This window comes from Elgaria multicarinata, chromosome 15 (assembly GCF_023053635.1).
Source record: "Elgaria multicarinata webbii isolate HBS135686 ecotype San Diego chromosome 15, rElgMul1.1.pri, whole genome shotgun sequence".
Classification (NCBI taxonomy): Eukaryota; Metazoa; Chordata; class Lepidosauria; order Squamata; family Anguidae; genus Elgaria; species Elgaria multicarinata.
Window position 1 is genome coordinate 26,549,014 of NC_086185.1, and position 13,310 is coordinate 26,562,323.

Below are 13,310 nucleotides of genomic sequence, written 5' to 3' on the forward strand. Positions count from 1 at the left end.
CCCCACACAACAGCTGAGTTCGGAAGACATGCTATCAATGGGGGGTGGAGGGTAATAGGAACAAAATGGAAAACAAATGTTGCTTAGCGTGTCCAAACTTAGCCAATAACCAAACATTGACCACTCAACTGACGGCTGACTACTTAAACCTAAACCACCGTTGGTTATCGTGTTGTCCAAACCCAGCCAATGTTACGGTAAGGGGGGTGCTGAGTATAGTGGTGGGGATTTCCATCGCTCTATTTTAAAAAATGCAGCGAATAAAAATGAACAAACATGTGATTACCCTTCACACATGTAAAATCACAAATCTTGAGGCCGAGTTCTCCCCTCTTGTAAAACTCAAAGGCAAATGCTGACCCCCTTCACTGCATAACACCCCAATATTTTGTGAATTGTTCCCCCCCCCACTCCTTTCAGTTCGTCCTCGCTCACCCCTCACTTGTCTCTTAGCTCCCCACAGTGGGTCTCCAATCCCCCCACCCCCAGTTCAGCCCCTGCACCTTCACCCCTCCAGAGCTTTCCTTGATCCCCTTCGCTCCCCCTCCTCATCCTCCCGTTCCCACCCCTAGTTCAGTGGTTCTCAACCTTCCTAATGCCGCGACCCTTTAATACAGTTCCTCATGTTGTGGTGACCCCCAACCATAAAATTATTTTCGTTCTTCTCTACACGATCCATTGTCATGGGATGGTTTGCTAATGAAAATAATACATAACAATAGCTTTAATAATACAAAAGATGATACATGACATAGTTCAGTCAATACAGTTTCCTAAGACCATTGGAAATATGTGTTTTCCGATGGTCTTAGGCGACCCCTGTGAAAGGGTCATTGGGGGTCCCGACCCACAGGTTGAGAACCGCTGCCCTAGTTCTTCTTACCCCCAGCAATCCACATCTTCCTCAGCTCCCCCAGTGCGCCCCACATTAGCCTCCCATTCCCCCCCCTTAGATCTAGCTGCCCCCTCGGATTTCCCTCGGCTCCACCTGTGCACCTTCACTTCACAATTCTCCCACTGCAAAGCCCAAAGCTTTCCTTGAGCCCCTAGTTCCCCCCCCAATCTCCCCCTTCGCTTCCCCACCTCAGCCCCCCATTTCCCCTCCACGATCTCCCCCTTCCCTCCCCCTCCTCAACCCTCCATAATCACGCCATCTCAGCCCCCCACCCTCCACGATTTCCCCCTCATCACCAGCAACGCTCTCCTCATGCCTCGCTCTTCATGCCCCCTCGCCTCGCCGCCCCCCGTCTCCTCCTCCGCCCCCCATTCGGGCCCCCCACTTCCCCCCTTATTCTCCTCCCCATTTCCCCTCCGCCCCCCATCGCGGGTGTCCCCACCCCGTAGGCGGGCGGAGGGTGACGCTGCTGAGGCGGAGGCCGCGCCTCAGTCTCGTCTCTGCCGCCCGCCGCCGCCGCCGCTCTCCACCCCGCTGGGCCGGAGGAAGACAGAAGCAGGCCGAGGCGACCCGCGCCGCGGAGGACGAGGAGGCCCAGGCGGTCCCTGAGGCGGCGGAGGGCCCCGTCGCTGGCTCGGCCGCGTTCCCCTTCCTCGTCTGCACAACATGGCCGCGGAGTCCTCCTGAGGCGATTCCGCGCAGCGCCCGTCCGCCTGCCGGGCCTCCTCCTTCCCTCCCTCCCTCGCTTCGCCTGCTCTTTCCCCTTCTGGCCGTCCAGCCTCCGCCGGGCCTCTCCTTCTCGGCCTGCTTCCCCGTGGAGGGAGCGGGTCATGGGCTGCTGCGCCGGCAGAGGAGCCGCGGACGAAGCCGGGCAGGCCGCGCCGACCTCGACGAAGACGCTCGCAGCCGCCGCAGCCCCGCCGATGGCTCCCGGGCGCCGCTAGTCCCCAGCGAGCGAGCGAGCGAGCGAGGAGGGACCCGAGAGACAGCCCCGCCGCCTTTCCCGAGAGAGTTTTGAGGTGGGCTGCGAAGACGGGGGCAACCCTTCATCATCCCCCCCTCCCGGAAAACCGCGATGGAGGCTCCTTTAGGAAAAAAGGGGGGGGTTATTTGTGGATTGGTCGTGGGGGGGGGGCGAGAAATTTGGGGGGTTCTTAGTGGGGGCGAGAAATTGGAGGGGCAAGAAATGTGGGGCAGCGTTGCTGGGGAGGAACACACACAGGAGGATACGTTTGGGTTGGTCTGTGAAGAATGTGAGGGGTAAGGGCCTGAGGAAGGTTAAAGGGGGGGCTGCTGTGGTGTGTTACTGTCCCCCCCCCACACACACACAATAGGCCAGGGCTAAAGTGATGGGTAGCCTATGGGGCAGGGGGTGGGGTGGGGTGGGGTGGGGTGGGGAGACAGGCATGCATAAGGAAACTAGGCAAGAGGGTAGGAAGAGTGGCTGAGATAGGGGAGGGAGGTTAAAATGGGAGGTGGGGTGGGGTGTCTTAGTTTAATGTTTTAATCTTGTAAAGAAATAATAACAACAATAATAATAATAATAGTAATAATAATAATAATACCACCACCACCCACCCAGGAGTTTAGGATGAGGAAAACTTAGCTGGGGTGGTGGTGAATAATAGCGTTGGTAGTGAGAAGACTTTTAAAGCAAAAGGGGAGGGATATTGAGGTCTGGGGAACCGGATATTACTGTAGGTACTTGATTCTCTCCCAGCCTGACTAAAGGTGAAGTTGAAGTGTTTAATGCAGCGTTTCCTTTCTCTCTTCCTCCTTCCCCCATATGTAGGCCCCGTTGCAGCTGAAGCCATAGTAGCAGAGCTTGCTTCCCTGCACCAGGAGGCCACAGAGTGGAGAGGAGGGGACCAAGGGAGCATTGAGGTCACCATGGCCCACTCGCCAGTTGCGGTACAGGTGCCTGGCATGCAGGTAGGAGACGTTTGCCCACCCTGGAGCACACTGTGGATTGGTTACATTTGGGGGTAGTTGTCGCATGCCAGCTTCTAACTTGTTTTCACGAGCTTCGATCATAATGAGCACTTTTATGCCTCGGCGCTTATTAAATTCTTGCAGCGTGAGGGCTGTCTCTCAACCTGCGGTCCTGATGGAGTGGCAAGTGACTTCACAAGGACAGGGGTGACATAGCAAAAATTGGGGTTGCTGCATTGATATATTATTGAGGGGAACTTTGGGGGGGAGGTTCAAATGGGGATGTTCTGCCCCCCAAGGGGCTTTTCAGCATGGTCCCATGTTTTTTCCAACACTTTCCAGTCATGACTACATCATGGCGGCTAAAGGTCATTGGTGACGTGATTATAGGTTTTGGGTGCGAATAGGGAGGTGCTGTTACTTCTTTGTTTCATGCTTTGTAAGATGTACGTTTTCTAAAATACTTATGCCTATCTGAGGAGCTCCCCTTAGTTGTGGAACATCTGTATCAAAGCTGCTGCTATTAACATGCAGGCGACTGTCTCTCCCACGAAATTCACCCTTAAAAGCTTATTTGCACCAAGCACTGGTTAGTTTCAGAGTGTAATACAGTTATTTGTTGCTTATCCTGCAGCAACTGACCCCATCTTGTCCTTCGACTGAAACTCTCCCCCTAGTACAGGAAGAAAAGCTGGAATAGGGTTGGGTTTTTTTTGCTTGTTTTGTTTTTTTAAAAGGAAGTGACGTGTTTTTTGGGGGAGCACTGAAATAAGCTGCAAGATGAACCAGTTTTCTTGAGAATGAAGTAGGATTTAGTTGAGCAGTTCATTGTGGTATACAAACCTCTGCGCATAGAAATATTTCTGTTGTTAAAATGACAGTGTTGCTTTAACATTAAGAATGTGCTTCAATCTCCATTGCTAGATGGGACTCCTAAATAAGGGGTCAGGAGTTTGGGGTTGGGCTAGCATGGAGTTCTAGAGCTGTGAGCATTGTAATGGGAACATTAAATTTTGGGCCAACCCATAGTTCTTGGTGGTTCCATAGATTTAAATAAAGGAAATGCTTTTTGTCATTTTGCTGTCACAGGCTAACACAACTTAGTCTCCTGGAACTAATTTGTGCATGGAGGGCTGTGTGGTATTTTCCCCTCTAGTGATTTTCTAATCTGTTTGACGTGTGTGTAATGGCACTAAAGCCCATCAAAAGGCCTTGTGTTTAAAGCAAAGGCCCTCTAGCAGGCTGAGTATATTTTACTGGTTGGGGTCTCCCTTTTGATGGTCAGTTTATCTCTAGCCCTGTTTATGGATCAAAAGGTTCTGATTCCTTTCAGCTTGTTTGTCATCCAAATCTAACATCTCTCAAAAAGTCAACAAATCCTCTAATTACATTCATTTTTCTCAAATTCCATTATATGGAACAAGGAACTGGTCATCAAAAAATAATCTAGCAGTATTCACCTGAGCTCCCTGGAAAGTGGTTACAGCCAGTAACACAGTTCAGAGGTCTTGCTCTTGAATTTGGTATGTTTTCAAGGCAAACGGTTCAGAATTTAAGTATTGAGTATTGTTTTAACCATTTAATATTTCATTTCAGTTTTTTTATGCTCTGTTAAATCTAACATGCTTTAATTGTGTTATTTTCAAGCATGATGTGTGTATGTGGAGGTGGGAGTAGGGGATTTTTTTGTTCCTACATACATCTTGTGTGTTGCCCAACAATAAACTACACAGCTAGAACTGAAGCTATTTATATAGGGGGGAAACCCCAAGTGTGTGTGTGTGTTGGAGGATGGATGTATTTCATAGTTTAGGTAGCATCTCAGTTGTGATTCAAGACTTTAGATTGCACACTAAGGGCGCAGTCCTATGCGTGTTTAGACAGAAAAAAAAATCTTATAGCTCCCACCATTCCCCAGCCAGCTTTGCTGACTGGAGAATACTGGGAATTATTAATGTAAATGATATAATCATGTATTTAAATAGTCTCCAGTTAAACATTCAACCTGGTATGGCCTATTCTGATTTCCTTACTCTAATCCCTATGCCAAGGATTAGAGTGGGATACAACAGGATAGTTCATATGTCATACTAAACAATGGTTTGACATTCAGGCCTCATGGTTACATGTTCTTTCTTCCCATTTTTCTCCCCTTGTGTACTCCAGTTCACTTCCTCATCTATTAATTTGCCATTTTACCCAAATCAGCAAAGTTTTGCACTCTAAATCAGAACTGGAAACCATGATTTGAAAAGCAAATGCAAACCAGTTTGCTGATTTGGATGTAACGGCAAGCTATGGTTTTCTGTAAAACAGGAAGTGAGTGGGAGCACATGACAGGAGGGGAAGTGCACAAGCCTTAGCCTGGTTTGTTATTACATGTGAACTGGTGGAATGCCCCTGTAACAAATTTTAGTCCAGACGGCTGTCATGTGAGCTACGTTTGGCTGAGGTAGTGACTAGACCAGGGTCCATGTAATGAGCTTCATGCTGAGCAAAGATCTGAGCTTGGGTCTCCATCCAAATTCAAGTATGTCAGTATTGTGAACCACCCAGAGAGCTTCGGCTATTGGGCGGTATAAAAATGTAATAAATAAATAAATAATAAATAAATAAATATATTGCTAGGTTTTTTAATTACTTGGAAGAAAAAGCTTAACAGAATATTTTGGATGTCAGTGCATATTATCCACAACATACCATATTTAATGAATGCTGTCGAAGCTCTGTCCCAAAAGCAAACTTATTCGTTTCATCCTTGTTTCTTGGTATTGTTTGCTTCTCACGAAATGTTTATTGCAACACTTCCATGAAGGATAAAGATGTACAAGCCACCTCCGTTTATTGAATCCAGGGTGCAATAAAAGCCAAATGAATATTTTGTGTGCTAAGAATGAGCATCCTAGAAGCCACCATTTGCAAGATATTGGCCCACTCTGTGTTCTGAGCATGGCTCTGCTTCAGTTCTGTGAATGCCTAATAATCACAGGTCATAAATGGTAGATATGCATGAAAAGCTTTAAGTGACACAGGAATTTGGTGGCACATACAGGAAGAGAATCTGCTTTCCTGGAAGGCATAGGGGAATCAATCAGCCATTGAAACAAAGAAGTTTTATTTTTGTTGCAGCCTTAGTTTATTTATTATTTATTTATTTTATCTGTTCCCTTCTACCAAAAAATGTCACTCAGTGCTGCCTTCTCCTTGAACATTAAAGATTTTAGTTACAAGGGGCACAGAAATACTTCACGGAGCCAGTTTATGTTGTGATTATACATATTTACAGGTTTTTACTTCTAGCCTGGTTTGCTCATGTTGGGACAAGTTGGTCTCTGATGTTCCTCCACCCATATCATTAAGGTTAATCCTAGTTGCAAATGTTGGTTTTTCCACACAATTTGACTTGTCCTCTTGCCCCAACCCTGAAGATCTTGGAAGACAGGAGAAATGGAGAGAGATGTACTGCATTGAATAGGTTCAGTAAGGGCTTGCAATCAAGTACTACAGGCCCTTAGGGCCAGCCAGAAATTTCTGGTACTGGTAGCCTGACCAAGCTATTCTGTACTTTCTGGGGCTGTAATACTAGTTATCCTGTAACTTTTTCAAAATAAAGTCTGCAACTGGCAGGGCTAAAAGCTAAATAGCTTCTTGTATTGCACAGAATTCATTCTTTTAACCCATCTTCTTACCATCTTTGCTCACTCGCAAAAATGTTTTTCCTGACTCCCATTAGCTCTAGGATATTTTTTATTAAAAACAAAACCACATTTTGGACCTAAAACTAGTTCCACAAAGCAGCTTATAAAAATTCCAATTAAAATACAACTCAAAATGTCAAGGTAGGATTAAACCCAGTGAGGATAAAAACTATAACCAAAGGTAATATTTCTTCTCTATGCTTGCCATAATACATAATATTCCTCAACTAGCCTCCCCAGTTTTTCAAAACTAACTACTTTTGGTATGTGGAATCCCTCAGTTAAAGCAAAATATATGTTCTTAACAAAGATTCAGTCTAACTTAAAGATTTCCCTTGTGTTGAATTTTAGATTGTTAGTTCTTCTAGGCAGACACATGTCCTCTCATATTAGCACACTATAAATAAATAAGATCTAAATTGTGCAGATATTGGAAGTTAGGTAAGAGAGCCATCTTATGGTCCTTGTGGGAGTCGGAGATCTGACCCCAGAACCCTCCCCCTCACAAAGCCAGTGCAAAAAGTATTGCACCAGATGCTTCTCTGAAGTCGGAAAAATGACGGCGGAGGAGGAAAGGGGGGCATTCTGGGGGTGGGGGAGAAGAGTGGAGAGGCCAGGATATGAGTTATCCTGTGCCTCATTCCCTCCCCTTCTAAAGCACCCTTGCTAGATGCACTAAAAAGCCCGTCTAATGAAAACACAGGAGATCAGAGGTTGGGGAGGCAAAGATGACACATAACAGGTTTTATTAGCCTAAATCAGTTGTGGTACAATAGCCTGAAGGGGTCGGGGCGGGGGAGAACGCTTTCTCCAATTTATGAAAGCTTCCTTGCATGCTTAACTGGAAACGTTCTTCTCCATAGGTGAGTAAATGAGAAGCAAAAAAACATGTTGGAAGTAAGTTTTCCATTTTCAAATCTTCAAATGTTGCTTCTCCATTTTTCACAATGTCGCTACCCTTTTAAGTTATGGTTATTCTTGGGCTGTGCTGGATTCTAGGAAGAACTTTGGAGTCGCTTAAAGCACCATGTTCTGCTGTTAAGACAATAAACTTTATATAATAGCACACTTCCTTTCACTTCTCTGTTGTTGTTAGCTTAACCTAGATCCCTTAATATATACATTTAGAGTTAATATCTTTCTCTATTTCAGTTTTATATAGCCACAGAGAATAAACACTTCCCTTTGGATTACTTTTTTTTTTTTTTTAATGAAGGTAGATAGCATAAAAGCAAACATGCTTTCTAGTATTGGATGCAGATTAGAAATTATTCCACAGATCGTGTTTTTTTACCAGCTCCTATTAAAGAAAGGGCCCATTAAGTGATTAAAAGATAGGAATGGATTTATCCACTTTTAATTATTACCATTATTGAAGCCCAGCTTAGTTATTGTAAGAGCATTACTTTGTTCTGGGTGGTGTTGAAGTGCATGTGGCTTGATTTCAGGAAGTTTAAACAGATCTGAGGCTGAACATACTCCAATACTTATGTTGAAATTAGCAGTGTGGGCAAGATTTGAGTGTGTGGACACTCATTCTTTCAACTTGTACTTGTAATGTTGGGCTTGTTTGAAGGAATCTGAAGCAGAATTTGTGAAGACTTGCATTAATAAGTAAGCTTTGATTTCTACATTGTTAACACCCCAGGTAATTTCAGAGAGCAAGAATTCATAGTGGTCCAATTCAGATGTCCCATCATGAACGAGCAAATATTCTAATGCATGTACTCGATTGCTCCTGCTTCGTTCTTTTACTAGCAGGAGTTGCTAAACAAGCCAGGGTCTCTCCATCCGTAGTTAGTTTAGTGTGACATCTGAACTGGAAACACAGCCAGAGTCATAAATGAGCCAGAGTCATAAATCAAGAACAAAACTTGGCTTAAAATTCTGCCTTGTTAGGAGAGGCACAAATAAGAGTTTCCAGTTCGGATTTCTCACTAAACAAACTACAGACAGAGTCTCTCTGGCTTATTTAGCTGCTCCCGCCAGGAGAAACATAGGAAGCTGCCTTATACTGAGCCAGACCGTTGCTCCATCTCACCCAGTAGTGAACCCTCACTGGCAGCTCAGGGTTTCAGGCAGGAATCATTTCCATTCCAACCTAAAGATGCCAAGGGCAGGGCAGGGCAGGGCGAAGCTGGTAGTAGGCCCAGGCCAGGTTGGCAATGTAGGCCCCATTTCAAACTGCTCATTAAGTATTTTTAATCAGTTCTAAATACATATGAACTAGAACGATTTATAAAAAATGGTAATGGCAAGCTCTTTTATTCAAGATGTATATAAGACATCACTTCTTCACATTCAGAAATGCTTTACGTACTTTGAGCAAATTCATCAACAACATCAGAAAAATCAAGCAACTTTGCCCAGGGGGACTTGGAGTAGGCCCCCTCAAAATCATAGGGCCATGCCAACTGCCTTCCCCTCTGCCCAGCCCTGGCCAAGGGTTAAAGCTGGAATTTTCTGAATGCAAAGCATGTGCTCTACCATTGAGCTGCAGCCTCTCCCAAGGGGACAAGGAGCCAAGTGCACACTGCTTGATTGCTTCCAACAGCCTGCTTGCTCATTTACAGTACACCATTTAAAAAAATAAATCCTGGTTTATTGTGATGTCCAAACGTGGCCAGTGTTTCTATTATGCTTCTTATGAACATAAACAGAGCTGTGCTGGATCCTATTTCTGCAGTGGCCAGGAAGGCATGAAGGCAGCAGCCCTCTCCTGTTGTCTCGGAACGCATTTGTGTGTCTGTGTTCTACTTAGGTATCATAGTCTAACGACTGTTGGTTGACAGAATTTGTATAATCCCCTGTAAAGACATCAAAGCCAATAGCAAAAAAAAAAAGCATTTTATTGACCAACTCCCAAATACCTATACTGACGGAAGCAACCCTAAGATTACCCGAGAAATCCTTATACTTCCATAAAGAGATCAGTACGTTATCAAATTCTGGGGCGTGGTATCAGGTTCTTAAAAAACATACGTTCGTACCAACCATTCACACTTTTGTACTAATTTGGTACAAAAGAAGAAAATTCATTTCTACTTATATTTCTGGAACTTTAAATGAAGTGTTGATTAGGCTTAAATCAGACCAGCCTGTCATGGCTTTCTTCAGAGAATCATGAGAACTGTAATTTGAGAGTTCTTGGTAAGAGATTGCCACCTCTCTTGCATACTCCAGTTTATTTATTGGGATTGGCCACGACAGTATAGTGTGTGTGCACATGCACAGTGTGTGAGACATAGAGAAGAAGAACAATATGCATGTACTTTGTTGGTGTGAAATAGGGATCTCTTTCCCTTGAATTGATTTTTTTAACCTTTGTGGTGATCTACAAGAATTTTGTGTGTGCAACTTCTTGTTGGTATCTAATTCTGCAGCATACCTGTCCCCTGGGCTATCTTGGGTGGTGCAATACAGTTTACAGTACCTTGAAACTGGATTTGTCAACTTTGCTGATACTTATTGAATTCTAAACTACTTTGTGTTTTGGAAGTGAAATGCTGATTGACAATAAAAGTGCACTCATTTAAGTATAGGCATGATTCCTAGGCTAAAGGGAAATGAAAGTATTAATATTCCAAAGGTCTTTGGAAGGGCATGCAGCCAGTAATCACTAACCACACCATACATGCTTTCCTTTTCCAAATATTAGAGGTTGGATGGATATGTGTGTGTTTGTTTATTAGCTCTCCTTTCAGTCCAAGACAGCTAGCAAATAACATTCAAAGCGAGAACAATAAAATACTATTAAAATCTTATAAAAGATGCATCACAGCAGATAAAACAGGAAGAAGAAGAAGAAGAAGAAGAAGAAGAAGAAGAAGAAGAAGAAGAAGAAGAAGAAGAAATAATCAGTTGTTACCCATACTGTAGGCAATTTGGGACAGTGTGTGGTGGTGATATTTTTCTACCTGGTATTTTAACTTCATGAGGAATGGTGACAGACAAACCTTCCAGGGTAGAGAGTTCCATAGTCCTGGCACCTACACTGAGGGCCCTGTTCTGCCTACCCACCAGCCATCCTCTGGGAGTGAGACAGAGCAGGACCATCACCAAATGTCTGGTTGAGTATGTAGGATCATATAAGAGGACTCCTGGAAGAAGGATTTGTCATCTGAAAGAATTAGAATTCTCACTTCACCCAAAGATACCTATTTAAAGACTTAGCAAAGCCTACTTTGGATAAGTCTTGCATCATGGAAATTCAGACATAAGAGTTTTAGGAACCTAGAGGCCATAGTAATAACTATGAGGGGACACTTTCCTTGTTTTGGTGGCTCAATTAAAGCAAATTTAACGAATAGATTTTCAGGGTTTATGTATTAGTATTGTCTGAATAAAATTCCCTGTAAAATATATTCCACATGGATTTATTTGTAGGCGAAATAGCTACATTTCAGTGATTATCTTCATATGGGTTTAACTCTGACTGTTGGTGTTCCACTGTTGGAATATTCCCCTTGTGTGATTATTTTCATAGCAGGATCTTTCAGAGCAGTGAGGAAATATGAAAACTCCAAAGTTATTGATGCCATCCTAGAGGTGGACAGAAATTTCCAGAAAGCGTCGCAGCTTCATTATACACCTGGTTCTAACTACTGCTATTTCTGGATGAAAATATAATGTTAAAATTGGCATTCAGTCTGTATTGATACCCATCAAATTCAAATCATATTATTGCCATATCTACACAAAGCCTAGAACCTGACCATTGCAAGAGGTGGAATAGAATTCACCACTTGCTGTCAGACCGTATTGGTTCTTCAGGTTTGACTGGAGTTTAATGTAGGCAAAAAAATCCTTGGCTGATAGGAATTTAGAGGTGTATCTTGACACTGCAGAACAGGTCAGTGGAGTACTATTTTTAAAGTCATTTTCAGAATGTGCTACTTTTCAAGAAATGTTCAAACAGTATAGTCAGAAGATTAACCACTTGGTTGTATACTCCCCTTGGTATTTATGCTCCAAAACAGGAGTAGGCAACCTGATACCTTCCAGAAATTTTGGACTACAAGTCTATTGGCTATGCAGGCTGTAGCTTATCGGAGTTGTAGCCCATTGTCCTGGAGGGCACTGGGTTATATACCCATGCTCCAAAGGATACTCCCTTGGCAACAATAACAAACATTAAATTCATAGGAAGAGCAACAAATACACATGTACTGGTATTATTGTGGTTTAGTGTATTTGGGGAAGTGGTAATATGAAACTTCTTCAATCAAATGTACAATTCTTGCTTGCTTATGACTCCAGCAACTTGTGGAATCTTAAGGTTTTTTTTAAAAAAGCATTGAATAACACAAGATTCTAAATGAGATATAAATAAGTTCTAAATGAGATATAAATAAGTACCTTAGAACCACAAGTTCTAAGGTATCTTCCCCCACTTATGTAGAACTCTACATCTATAGAGAATGTAGTTTAAAGGTAACAAAAATAACTTTGAATATTATAGGCAATGTGTAAAAAGTTAAAACTTTGGTTCTCTTGCCCCACCACCAACACAATGAGAGCTTAATGCTGTAATCAAAAGAATGCTTTCTTGGAAGTAACTCCCATTAGAATCAGTAGGATTTTCTTCGACATAAACGTGTTTAGAATTGGAATATTGGTCCCATAAACAGTACAGGGCAGGCTAGAAATTAGATTACTTCTTTAATTGGTGAAGAAATCCTTATTTAGTTGAACTTGCAGACCGTGTGTTTTGTTTTAACGAAGGGCAATGATTTGTTGTACATTTTTTAAAAGTACGGTGTTCCGTGTTAACAGTAATGTTTTTCTTGATATTCCTGCTCTGTTGTCATCTTGATCGCGCTTTGAACTCTGCTTTGTCAGGAGAAAAACAGCACTTCTTTCCTCTTGAGTTCCAGTTTATTTTGCATCTATAGTAGGGAGGATCAAACAGTGTTGACTGAAGTGGGTGTTCACAAAAGCTATAGACTGGTAGAAACATAAAAGTATTGTTCTTAATTTGTAGCCTCAGACAACCCACTCTGGAAAGCAACTCCGTCTTCCAAGGTGACCTCTGAAGCAGCAAGACAGATGTAAAATTTTGATTGATGTTTCTGTGATGTTGAGACCTGTTAACTTGCTAGACTTGAGAGTACAAATTAATTTTGCATAGGCTGCTCATTCTCAGACAGAGATGGCTAACAACTCTTCTGTTTTGTGGCTGATGTAAGAGTTTGTGTACATGTTGAACTTCTGCTTTTCACAGAAAAGGACAGATGTAATTTTGAGTGTGGAAGACCTAAAGTGTCAGTGACATGTTGAGGTTCTCAGTTGTTTTGGTTAGATGTGCAGTTAAAGGAAGCTACATTATTTCTGAAACTTCTAAGGTTAAGTATCTCATGGATTGCTCATGTGTACCAAAGTACATATTTTTAATAATAAAATAGAATTACAGGAGCATATACAGTAGCTCCATACATTTAATGTTTTACAAATACTTGCTATGTGAGTAGGTGCCAAGGTTAAAGCAAAATAAGACTTCCCTGCTCCTAGTATCACAGTAGACCTGCTCTTAACTGTTTTCCTCTGCCTTGTTGGCAAGTGGTGCATATATCTCTAGAACAGCACCAGATGCTGTGCTGTGCATGATGTCTGCCACTGCTTTGGAGTTAGAGCCTTGCACTATGGCCCAGCTTCTCTTGCAGGGTTGAATCATTAATCTGTGCTTAGCTGCTTTATAATAAATTTTCTGCCTCCATCCTATGTCTTTGGAGTGACTTCCCAAGATTCACAAAGCTATATTGTTAACAAAACAAAAAAAGCCCAGT

General features: G+C 43.0%; 1 protein-coding gene across 1 annotated transcript in view; it reads left to right on the forward strand.

The window, feature by feature from the left end:
- The first annotated feature begins 1,348 nt into the window (after positions 1–1,348).
- Positions 1,349–13,310, forward strand: part of STK26 (serine/threonine kinase 26) — a 37,612-nt gene continuing 25,650 nt past the window's right edge. Inside the window, exons 1-2 of the mRNA XM_063142012.1 lie at positions 1,349–1,914; positions 2,688–2,827. Of these exons, the coding sequence (XP_062998082.1) occupies positions 2,786–2,827 (42 nt within the window). The 5' untranslated portion in view covers positions 1,349–1,914; positions 2,688–2,785. The remainder of the gene's footprint in view (positions 1,915–2,687; positions 2,828–13,310) is intronic.